Source organism: Equus caballus, chromosome 8 (genome assembly GCF_041296265.1).
Source record: "Equus caballus isolate H_3958 breed thoroughbred chromosome 8, TB-T2T, whole genome shotgun sequence".
Classification (NCBI taxonomy): domain Eukaryota; kingdom Metazoa; phylum Chordata; class Mammalia; order Perissodactyla; family Equidae; genus Equus; species Equus caballus.
The window spans coordinates 2,624,952-2,643,267 of NC_091691.1; the positions used below are offsets into that span (position 1 = coordinate 2,624,952).

The 18,316-nt window shown below is 43.6% G+C and overlaps 1 protein-coding gene across 4 annotated transcripts in view; it reads left to right on the forward strand.

Moving 5' to 3' along the window:
- Positions 1-16,963, forward strand: part of SNRPD3 (small nuclear ribonucleoprotein D3 polypeptide) — a 20,390-nt gene extending 3,427 nt beyond the window's left edge. For all 4 annotated transcript variants that reach the window (XM_023646705.2, XM_070276043.1, XM_005612362.4 and 1 more), the window contains 2 exons: positions 14,682-14,874; positions 16,735-16,963. In XM_023646705.2, the coding sequence (XP_023502473.1) occupies positions 14,682-14,874; positions 16,735-16,796 (255 nt within the window). In that variant the 3' untranslated portion in view covers positions 16,797-16,963. The remainder of the gene's footprint in view (positions 1-14,681; positions 14,875-16,734) is intronic.
- The last annotated feature ends 1,353 nt before the right edge of the window (positions 16,964-18,316 follow it).

The following is an 18,316-nucleotide window of genomic DNA, read 5'->3' on the forward strand; positions in this document are numbered from 1 at the left end:
TTCATTTATTTGTGACGTCCTGTCACTTGGAGCATCATCTTCCTGGCAGGTTGACCAGCTGGGACACCTCGCTGATATTTGGGGAGATAGACATCTGGTGACTGCAGATGTCTCTCCTCGGTGTTGATGCCATAGAGATGGGTGGTGTGGGCTCTCTAAAGGTGCTGGAGGATCCACGAGGTCCTCTAAAGGTGGGACATGACCTCCTTTGCCTTTGTGAGGTACCACTATCATAGGTCCAGTCCTCTGCCTTAAGGCATCCTCATTCTTTTTAAGGTACTTTAGTTTGGGGAGTAGAATGCAAGACAGAGGGTAGGAAATCGTGATGTGTTTATTCAGCTATTTGTTTGGACAACTTCCTGAGCTTCAAGGGCCTTAGACTTCCCATCTGTAATGTGAGGAGGGGATCTGACCAGATGACCCTGGTGGTCTCTCACATGCACACAGCCTGGTGATGGATCTGGAATCAGGTTGCAGCCTGCCGCCTAGTGTGACTTGGGGCAAGCTTTGGACCTCCCTCACCCTCTGTTCTCTCCTTTCTAAATCAGGAGTAAAAATAGCACCTCGGCCTCAGGACCATAGTGCAGAGTAAATGAGCGGACAGTTGTCACATGGTCGGGGCCAGCCCCTTGCCTCCCACCTGTGTTAATTCACTAGGGCTGCATAATGAAGCTCCACACTGGTGGCTTAAACAAGAGCAGTGTATTCTCAGGGTTCTGGAGGCTAGAGGCCAAGATCGAGGTATCACGGTTGGTTCTTCTGAGGGTCATGAAGAAAGGATCTGTTTCACACCTCTCTCCTTGGCTTGGAGGTGGCTGTCTTCTTCCTGTGTCTTCGCCTGGTCTTCCCTCTGTGTGTGTCTGTACCCTACTTTCTTCTCTTTTTTGTTTGACCACAGAATAAAGATCTACCTAAAAGTGACATGTAGCCTCCACCCTTAAGCACTGGGGAGGCCAGCTTCAGTTTCAGCATTCCTAACACAGAATCCTGTTTACACTCTGTCTTAACTGACACTTTATTTCAGTGTCCTAATCTCTTCTTATAAGGAAACAAGTCATGTTGGATTAGGGCCCGGTTCCCTCTGTAAAGATTCAGTCTCTAAATATGGTCACATTGTGAGGTACTGGGGGGGCGGGTTAAGACTTCAACATATGAATTTGGGCGTGAGGAGGGAGAACACACAGTTCAGCCCATAACACTGCCTGTGCCAAGATGCAGGGCTTCACCGGGTCTGCCTAAGCCTGGCAGGCACAGTCAGTAAGCCCAGCAGGCTGTGGCAGAGCTGAGCCCAGCGGCAGTGAGCACTGAGCTCAAGCCCACTCACGTCCTGCAGTGCCCTCTGCTCTCCGTCCTTCCTGGTCTATTAGTAGCTTTGGGGATGAGAGCATCCTCTTAGCCCTTTGCCTGCTTGTCCTGTGCTAGAAGGCAGCTGGAGTTTGTGTTTGCGATTCAATGTTGGGTTTTAATAACGTTTTTTATTATAAAAGTGGGGTTAGTCACACACCACAAAGATTTGGAAAACAGATGAGAGAATCCCACCACAATCACGATTGCATGGGTTTTTTCCTCTAGGAATGTATTTTGAGGTTTTAATGCTTACATTTTTTTCTGTCTCCTCTCAAAAAGAGTTGGAGATGGCTTACAAGAAATTATGTGGTAGGATAGAAATAGACGGGTAGGTCAAGGTGCAGGTAAGCCAGGTCGACAGTAAGATGAAGCCAGGCAGTTGGTAGCCAGAAATGTAAACCTGAGTCCCTGTACATTTAATAAAGGTACGTTCAGGTGTAAGCTCAGAACATTCTGCTCTAAGCTTCCTAGAGGCCAGGCAGAGGGAATCATCAGATCTGAGGTTCACAGTGTCCTTAAGATAAAATACCAGTTGTGTGGCTTGCCATGGCACTCAAATTTGACATTTTTTCCTGGGCCCTGATGAAGGAGATACTGCCTTATATTAGACAATGTCCTCATCAGTATCTCCATACAGAATACACCTTCTTTTTGGGTTCCTTGTGTATTTTTAATGGAGCCTATTTTGCCTTCTTTTGCCATTTGAAAATGTAGTGGATGATCTGTTAAACCTAGGATGAGCTCCCTGAGGTGGTGTTCATTGGGTCAGAGGGTGCAGCTGCTTCTGGGCATCTGACGTTTTGCTGGTAAGGCTGGGAGGCTTGCTCTCCCACTCCCTGCACCCCACAGTTGCGAGGCAAGCATGGTCTGCAGGTGGCCAGGTGCTGCCAGATGTGGCATCTGCTATGGATGGTGGTGCCCCACACGTGCCGCTGTGAGCATCTCTTGAGAGCCCCTTTGTGTGGGGTGAGCGAGGCCTCTAGGGCTTTCCACATGATCCTTTTCAGCTGGTTTTCATTTGTAGCAGAGATGAGACTGATAGAGGAGTATATCCCATTTCTCGCCCAGCTCCAGTTACAGATAACTTAGAACCAGAAGCTCCCAAATGGGGAAATTTCTGTTCTTGGTTCTATGTACACAGCACAAGCTTGAAGTGTCTTGTCTTTATTAAATGTCAAGGAGGCAACTAAGGGTTTTTTTTTCAAGGTCAGAAAAAAATATTTCTTAAGAAAGAATCCTTCTAGTCATATATTTGGTAAAATATTAAAAACCATAAAAAGAGCTTTAAGGTAAGGAATAATGAGTAGAAATAAGCATATCAATTTTTTTTTTCCAATTTTTGTGAGGAAGATTGGCCCTAAGCTAACAACTGTGCCAGTCTTCCTCTGTTTTTATATGTGGGATGCTTGCCACATGGCTTGATAAGTGGTGCATAAGTCCACACCTGGGATCCGAACTGACGAACCCCAGGCTGCCAAAGTGGAGCCTGCTGAACTTAGCCACTACTCCATTGGGCCCACTCCCTTGGGGGAAGTTTTTATATAGCTGTGGATTTTATTAGGTCTCCAGTGTGGAGGGTCCCCAGAGGTTCCTTACCAGGTTCTTGGTGAATGCTAGACATGTTCTCCTGGCCTGGCTGTACTCAGTGTTCAGACATTTAAGACATCTCGTAATTTTTTTTACAATGAAAGTTTATTGTATTTAATTCATAAATCATTTTTACAAGTCAGGAGTGTTAATTTCCCAGAAAAAAGTGGACACAAGTCATAAAATGGGTAAATCACAGAAGAAAAATATATAAATGGGCACTTTACATGCAAAGATAAATAGCCTTATTAGTATGACATGCAAATTAGAAAAGAGTAAGAGTGTGTACACTTGCAAATTGGCAAAATAAAATTAGCAATGTTATCAAGGATTCCTTGCTACTCTGACAGTAGAAGTGTAAATTGTTACAGCCTTTCTGGAAACGTTTAACATAGTTGATGTGGAAGAGTTCATGCCCTTTGATGCCGTAGTTCTGCTAGAGACCAATCCGAAACTGTGGACGTGAGTGTATATGCAAGGGTGTCCATTGCAGTGCTGTTTTAGTAAAACAGTGCTGTTTTAAACCTGAGAACACCCAGCATTCCTAATGAGTTAAATAAATTATGATTAAACAAGTAAGGGTACATCATAAAGAATGTTTATCCAAAAATATAGCATAGAAGAATATTTAATATCATGCGAAAATGCTGTTGACATTAATGAAGAAAAAAGTTAAAAACTCCACAGTATGTTCCCAGTTTTATAAAAATAAAACCAAGCTATAAATGATACATAAAGATGCATTAAAAGTTTTTGAGGAAAACCAAAGTGAGTGGTTATCTTTTAGTGGAAATTATATGTCATAAAAATTTTTTAAAAATACTTTTCTTGTTTCAAAAATGATAAGCATGAGTTAAGTGTTAAGCACAGTAAATACTATTTTAAAAAAGAGGGTAATGGTCAAACCCTAAATTTCACTAACTTTAACACCACATAATTCCTAGAAGTTTTGGTGGGAGAAAGTGATAGAGTTCATAGGTTCCGCAGAAGCTGGAATGGTGCTTTGGGGCCTTTGGCGTGACCCCCTCATCTCTGGCTGGACTGTTAGAACTCTGTTTTCTTGGCTGTGGCAGAGTGGTCTGTGGGAAAGTGGTCTCTGCATATCTTCTTACAAAAATGACAACCCAAGATAAGCTCTCCCGTGACTGTCAGGAGAAAACTACCCAGAATTAACATCAGCAAAGTTCTTGAAATTTCTGAATGCAATGAAGTTGGGAATTTCTTCAGATACCTAGCTCTCTAGCTAGAAGGAAAACTAATTTTTAAACTATATCTATATGTCTTTTCTGAACTATTTGAGAGTGGGTTGGGTTCATCATACTGCCTTATCGCATAATAGTTTTGTGTGTATTTCCTCATAACAAATATTCTCTTATTGTATCCACAGTACAATTACTACTTCGGCAGCTTCAACACTGAGTCAGTACTGTAACCTGCAGTCCGTGTTCCCGTGTCCACAAGCGTCCCAACAATGTCCTTTATGGTGGTTTTCCTCTCGGCATCGCTTACTGCACTTAGTTGTCAGCTCACTTACGCTGCTTTAGTCTTGGTCACTTCCTCTGCTTTGCTTTTCACACCACTGATATTTTTGAAGAATAGAGGCCACTTATTTTTTTGGAATATCCCTTGATTGGGGTTTCTCCGATGTTTCCTCATGATTAGATCGGGTTTTACTCCCTTTTTTGGCTGTTACGTATAAGTGATTTTATCTTCTCAGGGTGTCACACTCAGAGGCCCGAAATGCCTGTTTGCCCCTCATTGGTGATGTTAACCTTGATCCTTTGGTTAAGGTGTTGTGCAGTCTTTTCGCTTTTGCCTTTTGTAACTCATGAGAATTTTTTTTTTTTTTAGATTTTATTTTTTTTCCTTTTTCTCCCCAAAGCTCCCCGGTACATAGTTGTACATTCTTCGTTGTCGGTCCTTCTAGTTGTGGCATGTGGGACGCTGCCTCAGCGTGGTTTGATGAGCAGTGCCACATCCGTGCCCAGGATTCGAACCAACGAAACACTGGGCCACCTGCAGCAGAGCGCGCGAACTTAACCACTCGGCCACAGGGCCAGCCCCTCATGAGAATTTTGTGGGGAGATTTTTTAAGTATCTTGTGAGTATTCTGTTCTTCATCAACCCCCTCCTATCCCCTGCCTGTTTAGCATCCAGTGAAGATTCTTGCTTTAGTCTTTTTACTATGATGGTTGCAGAAGGTTTTTGGTTTTTGTTTTTTACTCCATCCTCTTTCTATATTTATTAGGTCTACTGTGTGAAAGAGCCTTCTCTTATCCCTCATTTATTCTTTCATTTATTGTCAAAATGGGCTCATGAATTTCTATTTTATTAAATGGGTTATAATCCGTTACTCTCATTATTTTGATGTTCAAATTATCTCAGATTTGGCCAGTAGGAGCCCTCTCAAACTGACTCCTGTGTCCTTTTGGTATGTCCCAGCCATTTTGGGGGAGCACATCTTTATCTTCTGGCATAGATGTCTGTTACAGGCTCATGTTTTACCTTCCCTAACCCAGCTCTGGAATCAGTCATTTCTTCTAGGAACTTTGGTTTCTTTAAAAGTTGGGAGCAGAATTTAGAAACCAACATCTGGGCACTGTTAGGTCCTAGCTTGACAAGTTAAACTAAGACTTATCTCCAAAACACTGTGTGCTTAATGGTGCCAGAAGCTTCCATTCATTGTGTGCTTATTCTGTGCCAGACATGATGCTAGGGTTTTACATACAATAGATCTTCAGTCATCACAGGATCTCCGAGGACCAGCTTCAGGCTGCCCTCAGTGCCCAGGCATGGAAGGAGCGATCTAAACCCAAGTCCCTGACTCCCTGGTCTGTGATCTCCAGGGCAGTCTGAAGATGAAACATCAGACTGTCAGCTCTGACTGTCACTTTTCAGGCAGGAAAGTGAGTGAAAGAGATGAGAGGAAAAGAATGAAGCTCTACTGTTAATGGTGGGGCAGGGAAGAGGGGCAGAGGGGACCAAACACTTGTGGAGTGTTTGCTGTGTGTCCACAACATGATGTTGTGATTGACGATCCTGAAGCACCGTGACACTGCTTTACGACACTGGAGCTAGTGCTCTCCATCTCAGTCCCAGATGTGTGAGGAAATTCCCACAACTTTGACTGTGAAAAGATCTTCTCACCCCCAGGCTGTCATTTCGGTTGGGCACCAGCTTATGCCATCTGTGTTTCATCATGGCTCTTTGGGAAAGTTGAGTAAACTGAGATCCTGCCTGGCTTTCATTAAAACCTAATTCACTCAAGTTGCTGCCTTTGGCTTACAGTGTGAACACAGCTTGGGCTTATTAACAAGCTGTGTGGGGCAAGCAGTGGGACTGTGGGGCTTTGTCACAGCACGGCCATTTCTCCACTGGTGCTGCCGGGAGAGCATGAGAGCAATAGCAGACCTGGCTCTTAAGGTTGTAATCAGAGTAAAGTGATACTGGACTCTTTCCTGCTTTAGCCAGGACAATGCCATTTGTGAAAACAGTTTAAGTCGTGTTAATCTTATGTAACAACCTCTGTCAGGGACTCTCAAAGCAGGTTGGGGAGATTCTGACAGAGGAGGGAGATGTACCAGAATGTGCTTGGGGAGAAGTGGCTTGGCAGCAGCAAAGCCCCCCAGATAGGCATTTTAACTGTCATTTAGATTTCCCCATTTATTGAGCTGTTCTGTACTCAGCAATGGCATTTAGAGATACTTGTCTTATTTAATTTGCTTCCTGACAGTTACAGGAAGTAAGTGGTGGTCTCATGTATGGTTAAGAATGTGGGTTCAAAGAGGGTGGAGCAAAATGGCGGGGTGAGCTGACCCGGGATTTTCTCCCCTCCAAAATACAACAAAAGATTGGAAGAACTGAATTTCAGAGAATAAACATAATGCCAGCTCGTTAGAGACCTACAGTACCAAGAAGGCAGAGATCATACACCTTGCTTACACCCTCGGAGGCGCTGGAACGGTAGGAGAGAACATCGCTCCCTCCCCTAGAGTCTGTGATCGCTGCGGAACGGGTCGGGAAGTAGTGGGGGAGGGGCCGTGCGACCGGGGGATCATCCTGGACTCCTACCGCTGGTTCAGTGGAGACCCGCTAACGGGGGGAAAGCTTCCGTCCGCGGGGACCCTATAAATCAAGGGCCTTGGGAGACCAGAGAACAGAACTGATCTGAACCCAGGCCGGCGCGTGTGAGTAACAGCCCCTCCCCCCCAGCAAAGCCAGTGGGCGCAGCCATCTTACCCCAAGGCGGAGAGCTCATAACACGCCGCTCTCGACCCCCATCTAGTGGCGACAGCCTGTAACTGCAGCCAAATTCTACCACCATGCGAAAAAACCGCTCCTCTACCATCCAGCAATTTATAAAAGCCCCAGACCAGAAGGAAAACAATAAAAACACAGAATTAAGTCCTGAGGACTTGGAATTATGTACACTTAGTGATAATGAATTCAGAGCAGCTATAATCAAAAAACTCAAAACTCAATGAGGTAGAGAGAAAGATAGAGAAACAAACGGAGTTCTGGAGTTACTTCACAAAAGAGATTGAAATCATAAAGAAGAATCAAACAGAATTACTTGAGATGAAAAACACAATGGACCAGATAAAGCAGAAACCAGTTCCCTGAATGCCCGTGTAGACAACATAGGGGAGAAAATTAGCATAATCGAAGATAGACAGGCTGAATGGCACCAGACAGAGGAAGAAAGAGAACTAAGAATTTAAAAAAATGAGGAAAATCTCCGAGAGATAATGGATTCAATGAGAAGTAAGAACATAAGGATCATAGGAATTCCCGAGAATATGGAAAAAGAAAATGGAGCAGAAAGTGTGCTTAACGAAATTATTGAAGAGAACTTCCCAAATCTAGGGATCGACAGAGAAATGTATGTAGAGGAGGGTTTTAGATCTCCTAGATTTGTCAATGTAAAAAGACGTACTGCAAGGCACATAGTAGTAAAGTTGGCAAAAAGGGAAGATAAGGAAAGAATACTCAGGGAAGTAAGAAAAAAAGAGAATAACCTATAAAGGAGCCCCTATCAGACTGTCAGAGGATTTTTCTACAGAAACCCTACAAGCTAGGAGAGAATGGAGTGACATATTCAAGGCTTTAAAGGATAAAAATCTTCAGCCAAGAATACTCTATCCAGCAAGAATTTCCTTCAGCTATGAGGGAGAAATTAAATCTTTTCCAGACAAACAAAAGCTAAGGGAATTTGTAACCAAAAGCCCTCCATTACAAGAAATCCTCAAGAAGGTTCTCATACCTGAAAAAAGAAAAAAGGGAGAAAGGGGACACAATCCACAGACTAGGGAGACCGATGGATAGAACCAGAACAGGATAGCAAATATTCAATTATAGCATTAGGGTAAAGGTAAGGAAACTACCAAAACAGGGATGATCTTAGCACTCTAACTACCAATTAATAAGACGAGTTGGAATAAAAAATGAAAATAATTATTTAGGAGGGGAAGAGTAAAGGGTCTAAATCAGTATTGGTCGAGTAAGTAAGAGACCACCAGAGAATAGACTATATTATACACGAGATTCTAAATACAAACTTCAAGGTAGACACTAAAATAAAGTACAGAACAGAGTCACAAATCATAAATAAGGAAAAATCTAAGAAACCCAGCATAAGAAATTGCAGTATTAAATGGGTAGTCTAAAGCAAACAGGAAAAGAAATGCAGGAAAACAAGATGATGAGCGACAGATTAACAGCATTAAGTCCACATGCATCAATAATCACTCTCAATGTGAACGGATTGAACTCTCCAATAGAAAGACACAGAGTGGCAAAATGGATTAAAGAACAAGATCCAACAATTTGTTGCCTCCAGGAAACACACCTCAGCCCCAAGGACAAACACAGACTCAGGGTGAAGGGGTGGAGGACAATACTTCAAGCAAATAGCAAGGAAAAAAAGGCAGGTGTTGCAATTCTCATATCAGACCAAGTGGATTTCAAAATAAGACAGGTAAAGAGAGACACAGAGGGACAATATATAATGATCAAAGGGACACTTCATCAAGAAGAAATAATGCTTATAAATATCTATGCACCCAACACAGGAGCACCAAGATTCATAAAGCAACTATTAACAGACCTAAAGGAAGATGTTAAAAACAACACACTAATAGTAGGGGACCTCAACACCCCACTCACATCAATGGACAGATCATCCAGACAGAAAATCAACAAGGAAATAGTGGAGCTGAATGAAAAACTAAAACAATTGGACTTAATAGACATATATAGATCACTCCACCCTGAAGGAGCTGAATACACATTCTTCTCAAGTGCACATGGAACATTCTCTAGGATAGACCATATGTTGGGAAACAAGGCAAGCCTCTACAAATTTAAAAAAATTGAAATAATAACAAGCATCTTCTCAGATCATAGTGCTATAAGGCTAGAAATTAATTACAAGAAAAAAGCTGAGAAAGGCACGAAGATGTGCAGACTAAACAACACACTACTGAACAAGCAATGGATCATTGAAGAAATTAAAGAAGAAATAAAAAAATACCTGGAAACAAATGAAAATGATAGCATGCCGTACCAACTCATATGGGATACAGCAAAAGCTGTATTAAGAGGAAAATTCATTGCAATACAGGCACATCTTAACAAACAAGAAAAATCCCAAATAAGCAACCTTAAAGCACACCTAACTGAACTAGAGAAAAAAGAACAAATGAAGCCCAAAGTCAGCAGAAGGAGAGAAATAATAAAAATCAGAGCAGAGATAAATACTATTGAAACGAAAAAGGCAGTAGAAAGGATCAATGAGACAAAGAGCTGGTTTTTTGAGACGATAAATAAAATTGACAAACCACTAGCCAGACTTACAAAGAAAAAAAGGGAGAAAGCTCAAATAAACAAAATCAGAAATGAGCGAGGAGAAATAACAACAGACTCTGCAGAAATACAACGGATTATAAGAGAATACTACAAAAAACTATATGCCAACAGAATGGATAACCTAGAGGAAATGGATAAATTCTTGGACTCTTACAATCTCCCAAAGCTCACTCAAGAAGAGGCAGACAATTTGAACAGACCAATCACAAGGAAAGAGATTGAAACAGCCATCAAAAACATCCCAAAGAATAAAACCCCAGGACCAGATGGCTTTCCTGGGGAATTCTACCAAACTTTCAGAGAGGATTTAATATCTGTCCTTTTCAAGCTATTCCAAAAAATTAGGGAAGATGGAACACTTCCTAACACATTCTATGAGGCCAACATCATGCTGATACCAAAACCTGCCCAGGACACCAGGAAGAAAGAGAACTACAAGCCAATATCACTGATGAACATAGATGTGAAAATTCTAAACAAAATTTTGGCAACCAGAATTCAGCAATTCATCAAAAGAATCATACATCATGATCAGGTGGGATTCATACCAGGACACAGGGATGATTCAACATCTGCAAATCAATCAACGTGATACACCACATCAACAAACGGAGGAATAACAACCACATGATCATCTCAATAGATGCAGAGAAGGCATTTGACAAGATCCAACAGCCATTTATGATAAAAACTCTGAACAAAATGGGCATAGAAGGAAACTACCTCAACATAATAAAGGCCATATACGACAAACCCACAGCCAACATCATACTCAATGGGCAAATACTGAACGCCATCCCCCGAAAACAGGAACAAGACAAGGATGCCCTCTATCACCACTCTTATTTAACATAGTACTGGAGGTCCTGTCCAGAGCAATCAGGCAAGAAAAAGGAATAAAAGGAATCCAAATAGGGAGGGAAGATGTGAAACTCTCGCTGTTTGCAGATGACATGATCTTATATATAGAAAACCCCAAAGAATCCGTTGGAAAACTGTTAAAAGTAATCAACAACTACAGCAAAGTTGCAGGGTATAAAATCAATTTGCATAAATCAGTAGCATTTCTATACTCCAGTAATGAACCAACAGAAAAAGAACTCAAGAATACAATACCATTCACAATCGCAACAAAAAGAATAAAATACCTTGGGGTAAATTTAACTAAGGAAGTGAAGGACCTATATAATGAAAATTACAAGGCCTTTCTGAGAGAATTGGATGACGACATAAGGAGATGGAAAGACATTCCATGTACATGGATTGGAAGAATAAACATAGTTAAAATGTCCGTTCTACCTAAAGCAATCTACAGATTCAACGCCATCCCAATCAGAATCCCAATGACATTGTTTACAGAATTAGAACAAAGAATCCTAAAATTCATATGGGGCAACAAAAGACCCCAAATTTCTAAAGCAATCCTGAGAAAAAAGAACAAAACGGGAGGCATCACAATCCCTGACTTCAAAACATACTACAAAGCTACAGTAATCAAAACAGCATGGTACTGGTACAAAAACAGGTGCACAGATCAATGGAACAGAATTGAAAGCCCCGAAATAAAACCACACCTCTGTGGACAGCTTATCTTTGACAAAGGAGCTGAGGGCATACAATGGAGAAAAGAAAGTCTTTTCAACAAATGGTGCTGGGAAAACTGGAAAGCCACATGTAAAAGAATGAAAATTGACCATTCTTTTTCACCATTCACCAAAATAAACTCAAAATGGATCAAAGACCTAAAGGTGAGACCTGAAACCATAAGGCTTCTGGAAGAAAACATAGGCAGTACACTCTTTGACATCAGTATTAAAAGGATCTTTTCGGACACCATGCTTTCTCAGAGAAGGGAGACAATAGAAAGAATAAACAAATGGGACTTCATCAGATTAAAGAGCTTCTTCAAGGCAAATGAAAACAGGATTGAAACAAAAAAAAACCCACTAACTGGGAAAAAATATTTGCAAGTCATATGTCTGACAAAGGCTTAATATCCATAATATATAAAGAACTCTCGCAACTCAACCACAAAACATCAAACAACCCAATCAAAAAATGGGCTGGAGACATGAACAGACATTTCTCCAAAGAAGATATACTGATGGCCAATAGGCACATGAAAAGATGCTCATCATCGCTGATCATCAGGGAAATGCAAATCAAAACTACACTAAGATATCACCTTACACCCGTTAGAATGACAAAAATATCTAAAACTAATAGCAACAAATGTTGGAGAGGTTGCAGAGAAAAAGGAACCCCCTCATACACTGCTGGTGGGAATGCAAACTGGTGCAGCCACTATGGAAAACAGTATGGAGATTCCTCAAAAAATTAAAAATAGAGGGGCTGGCCCCATGGCCGAGTGGTTACGTTCGCGCGCTCCGCTGCAGGCGGCCCAGTGTTTCGTCGGTTCGAATCCTGGGCACGGACATGGCACTGTTCGTCAGACCATGCTGAGGCAGCGTCCCACATGCCACAACTAGAGGAACCCACAACGAAGAATACACAACTATGTACCAGGGGGTTTGGGGAGAAAAAGGAAAAAAATAAAATCTTTAAAAAAAAAAGTTAAAAATAGAACTACCATACGATCCAGCCATCCCACTACTGGGTATTTATCCAAAGAGCTTGAAGTCAGCAATCCCAAAAGTCCTATGCACCCCAATGTTTATTGCAGCACTGTTTACAATAGCCAAGACGTGGAAGCAACCTAAGTGTCCAGCAATAGACGAATGGATAAAGAAGATGTGGTACATATATACAATGGAATACTGCTCAGCTGCAAAACAGAACAAAATGATTCCATTTGCAATAACATGGTTGGACCTTGAGAGAATTATGTTAAGTGAAATAAGCCAGCTAGAGAAGGATAATCTGTGTATGACTCCACTCATATGAGGAATTTAAAATTATGGACTAAGAACAGTTTAGTGGATACCAGGGGAAAGGTGGGGTGGGGGGTGGGCACAAAGGGTGAAGTGGTGCACCTACAACATGACTGACAAACATTAATGTACAACTGAAATTTCACAAGATTGTAACCTATCAATAACTCAATTAAAAAAAAAAAAAGAATGTGGGTTCAGAGTCAGATAGACCTGGGTTCAAACCCCAGCCAGGCCATATATAGGGGCAGTGTGGCCCAGGCAGGAGGCTAGAAGGTGGGGAAGGGTGTGGCCTTGGGAACAGATCTGCCTCTGATGGGCTGTGCCTCTTCATCTCTCTCGTGGGGATGGGACAGTATCTATCTCATAAAATGAGTTGCTGTGTGAGATCACCTGGCACATGAGTTAAGTGCTTGGGGAACGCTGGCTTTTTTCTGTTGTGTTTTCCTCACTTTGTAGGTGAGGGAACTGAGGCTCAGGGCAGCCAGGAGACTTAGCCAGGGTTATACCCCTGGTGGAGGCAGGGCCGGGCCATAAGTAGAGGTTCTCAGGCCTGTTCTGTGTTCTACCAAGTCACGGGTGCGTCTGGTATTTGTGAGCCTCGGTCGGACCCAGGTTTCTTTCTCAGATCGTCTGACCACACCTGGTGTTCGTTTGTGGCACCAGAGGCTATGGTGTTCTTCAAGGCAAGGACAAGATGGCAAGGACTTAGAAACCGTGTGGAAATTTGTTAAGAAACTGAGGCTGTTTAGCCTGGAGCAGATTTCTGGGAAACTTGAGCAAGCCTGTTTGCCTCTAAGGGTCGAACAGGGACAGTGTGTTGAAGCTCTAGAAACCGTTCCAGCTGCGCAGATAGAGCGGGGGCAGCCCTAGAGCGTTGTTAGTCTTTGCACACTGGGTGTTCCGGCAGAGGCTGAGTGGCCACTTAGTGCTTGAAGAAAAGAGCAAGTGAGTCTAAGATGGGGAGACCACACACCTCTCTACAATGTGGGCTTGACCCATTCTGAATAAATATAATCCTCTTCCATCCAGAAGGCTCGTAAAATAAGCTACTTTTTCTGGTAAATGTGATGTTGAGATAGGCGCTGGCAGGTTGTGTCACCTTCCTACGCCAACCCGGTCTCCTGGCTGGTCTCACCTCTAGGCTCCTCACCTCTCCATCCCACAGTGTACCCATGTTGGCATATTCATCTTTCCGGTGCTGCTCTAACCCTGTCCACCCTTCATCTGTCCACAAATTGAGTGACCTCTATAGTCTGAGGTGACAGCCCTGTCCTTGGTCCCAATTCCACTGCTCCAGTCCTTGCAACATGTAGGTTCCTGCCCAACTGCTCTGTCTCTCTTTGTGCCAGCTCCTGCCTCACACCTCTGCAAGAATCTAGGCCCTTCGTACAGCTGTTGCCACCTCCACTTCTCAGTCCCTCGTCACCCATTCCAGAGGGGCCCTGTCTTGTCTCCTAGAGTGTGCTCTCTGGGAGGGTGGGAACCACATCTGCTGTGTGCCCATGACCTTCACAGTTTCTTTGCAGTCTGTGTGTGGGGCAGATGCGAGAGAGAACACAGTCTGGACGAGCAGTTCAAAGCTGTTTCCGTTAATTTGTCACCACTGGGAGCGCTTCACATGCTGGCAGGGAGGCAGGATAGCAGAGTTAGAGCTCTGGAGCCAGGCCAGCTGTGTTCGAATCTGGAGACCCTGCGTCTGGCTCTTTGACTTTGGGCAAGTGCCTTAGTTTTTTTATCTGTAAAAATGGGAAAGCTCGCACCTACCCTGGAGCTGCCGTGAGGACCATATTTGTGAAATGCTGGGCACAGTCCCTGGTGCACACAGTAGGCACTCCTCTTCCCCTAGCTTTGCCTGGCTCCTTTATTTCATGATGTTAGTTTCTGCGTTTCTGGACTTCCCACCAGCCAAGGCTTCTCCTCTTTGTGTGTCCCTGTTCCCCGCTGGTGCTGCTGGCCCTTACTGATGAGGTGGTGACTCCCTTCCAGATGTCCAACATCACAGTCACATACAGAGATGGCCGAGTGGCACAGCTGGAGCAGGTGTACATCCGCGGCAGCAAGATCCGCTTCCTGATTTTGCCTGACATGCTGAAAAACGCACCTATGTTAAAGAGCATGAAAAATAAAAACCAAGGCTCGGGGGCCGGTCGGGGAAAAGCTGCTATTCTGAAGGCCCAAGGTAGGTGTTCTTCATGTACTGGTTTTAACGTATAGGTTTGTTGTGTATCTTTTAGGAAAGGACCCTGTCATTGCCTGGGCACGGGGGTGGACCTGACCTCAGCTGTTTCCAACCCACTGCCACCCCTTTTCCCTGCAGTCTTGGGGCCCTCACTTGTGAGGTACTCGGGCCCTTGTCCTGCCTTCTCTGTCTTGCCTCGTCTGAGCACATTCATAGGGCTTATGCAAAATCCAGAGTGGCTTCTTAGAAAAAAGATGGGGACTCCTGTCTTAAATGAAAGAGTTGAAGTCTCCTATAATGAATTTCTAGAAGGCCCTTTGTTTCCAGAAACTCTGAGACGTCTGGGGGAAGCTTGTTCTTGTCTAGTTTGCTGAGCAGGGCACCTTGGTGTGGGTTAGCTGACCCCTGAAGCGATGGGCAATAGTTCCCAGGCCGGGGATGTGTATTGACACCCAGCATAAATCGGGAGAAATTCTGATGATGGGGGATCCATCCCCAGGTAAAGAGTAAGCAGTTTTAAGCCATCTTTACCCATTAAATGGGGCTGGACTTCTATTTTCAAAGCTTCTTACATTTGAAAATAAATCCTTTCTTTAGCGTGTTCTGAAAGCGGGACTAGCCTTTTCCCACTGTTTCTTCTGGTTTAGCCCCATCAGAGGTTTTATATTTGGGTCCGTGAGAAGTTCTGCCATGTTAATTAGCTAAGAAAGCAGATGCAGTCCTTAGAAACTGTCTTAGTATCGGTAAGAAGATTTACAGGGCAGGAAAGTCGCTGAATATCACTTATGTTATATATGAGGTAGCTTTTGACTTTAAAGATGTAATAGAGTAATCCTTTAAAATACCTTCCAAAAAAACTGAGCCGAGACTCTCCTTGCCCTTCCTAGACAAGAGGCGTTTGTGGGGAGATGGAACCAGAAGCTCTGGACCTTTTGTTCTGGAGAAGGAATGATTTTCAGAAATGCCAGCTTTCTTGCTAGAACTGATATTCTCTCTGCCTTCTCAGGGAAGGGCTGCCATCCTTGTCACTCTGTAACTGCACCATCTTCTCTAACAAAAGGGGAAACCTGGTGGCTGTGCACTAGAAGGCACTGGGCAGTGGTTGGCCCAGGCCCACTGGCTTTTGCCTGAGCCATCAGTGCCTCTCCAAACCCCTTGTTCTGTCCTGTCAGCGTGGGGCTGGGCTCTCAGGTGACTTCCTCCCTCTTCAGGGCAGTCCAGGCTCTGTAAGGAGAGGGGGATGAGGCTCTAATTAGTAGCCATCAAAATATTTTCACCTATCCTTCAAAGCCACTGGTCCCCTCCTAGAACCCTTGGGTCACAGAGAACAGTGATCTTTTTGTGACCTTGGTATGAGGAGAAGTTTTGTTTGTTTTTTCATTTTGAGTGTTTTTTTGCTATCATGAATTTTATACGTGCAGAATAGCTCAAAGAATAATAAAGCCCCTCACTCAGATTTAACAGACATTAACATTTAAGTCTGTGTGTTTCAGAATTCTGAGTGTGAATTAAATACATCTGTCATGTTTTATTAGCTCGCCCTAGGCCAGCTCTGGGAATTCATCTTTTCTCTGGTTCTCAGACTTGCTTTCCAAACCACCCTCACTCTTGACACCCTGCCTCCCAGCCTCCTGTGGAGAGCGGTGCTGGACTGGAAGGCAGGAGTCTGGTGCCCACTCTGAATCCCTCTCTGCGTCTCCATTTTCGCCTGTGAAATGCAGTGGGTGGACGTAGTGTTGGCCCAGGTGGCCTCTCAGGCCCCTTCCTACATCGATGTCCTAGGGCTCTGGCTGCTCTGTAGCATGAGTACTCATTGACCACACTGACCTGGCCTTGTCCTTTCTCTATCCCACCTTTCAGTGGCTGCGAGAGGAAGAGGACGTGGAATGGGACGTGGAAACATCTTCCAGAAGCGAAGATAAATTTATCTATTGAACAGAACTTTGCCTCTATTTTTTTTTTTTAGGTTATCTCAGTTCGGGGGTGGGGGGTGTGTGCTTATGTATATGTCCTAGGTTTTCTTTTGTCAACTTTCTCTTTAGATCAGAGGAAATGTTAAACTAAATAAATATGATTGGTTTGGTTTGGTTTTTTGGTTTGTTTTTTTGAGAAAATAAGAACTGTGTGTTCGTTTTGGAGTTTGGTTTGTGTTTGCTTTGGCAGCAGGTTAAATTTTGACACCCTGGGAGATGTCCTGGGAAAATGCCAGTTATTTTGAAGTAGCACAGTTATTGATAAGAGTTTAAGCTGCTGTTACAAGCCCTCAGAAAACCCCTGAGAATACACTGGCTGTCTCCTTGGTCTTCAGACACAGGCATTTACATGCAGCTTTGTTCAGGTAGCTTTAGGGGAAATGTTGAACAGCACAACACGGGCTGTCCTGGCCTATGAAAAAGTCCAGTGGTCTGGTCTCTGGCCTGGAAACCCTAGTGGTTCAGCGTTTGGCAAAAGTAATCTAAAATTAAAAGGTGATTCTGAGAATGTTAGTGGCCAACATCTGTGGCTCCTGTACTGGCTTGATAAGCAGTGTGTGGTGATTTTGGGGGACAGATTCTTGTGCCTTTATCAGAACATCTCAGCATCCATTGGCACAGCCAGGTTTTACTGTAGCAAAGGTAGAGAGGACAGGGTATGTAAAGCGAGTCACTGCGACAAAAACAAATCGGAAAAGCAGCTGAAGAAGTCAAATACTGAAAAGAGGTCTTGCAGTGTTCAGTATAGGGTGAGCTAAGCAAAAACTGTTGAGGAAAAGGGGTCAGTTTTGGCTCTTAGAACATTGCTCATTGAACAATTGTTCAAGTAATAAAAGAAGAGGAACGAGAAAATCCAACACAGCTGTTAATCTGGCATCAAGTAGGGCTTTTCTAACAAGATTTGTCTTGTAATCATGACACTGCCACGAGGTAACAGACCTTGTGTAATTCCTGTAATGAAGAACTCCTGAGGAGCAAGCATCGCCCATCAGTCAGATACCACAGGCATGTGCAGTAAGGCTTCAAAGACCATCCACCCAGAGCAGACCCTGTGCCTCTTGCTCCAGCATCCCCAACCCCTCTGACTCTTCTGTGCTGGTCACCTTGATTTATAGACGTTGATCTCTTGGCTTATTAATAAAGCCTGCTGAGTTATTATTATAGCGAGTGAGAGCAGTAGTGTGGTTTTTTTTGGGGGGGGGGTGGTTGCTGAGGAAGATTGGCCCTGAGCTAACATCTGTGCCAGTCTTCCTCCACTTTGTATGTAGGATGCCTCCACTGCATGGCTGATGAGTGGAGTAGGTCTGTGCCCAGGATCTGAAGTGGAGTGCACGGAACTTTAACCACTCGGCTCCATGGGAACAGTAGTTTTCAGCATCAGCAAGGGATCTTGTTAGAAATGAAGATTCCAAGGCCCCACCCTTAGAAACAGTAATTAGTTGGTCTAGAGTGGGGCCCAGGAACCTGCA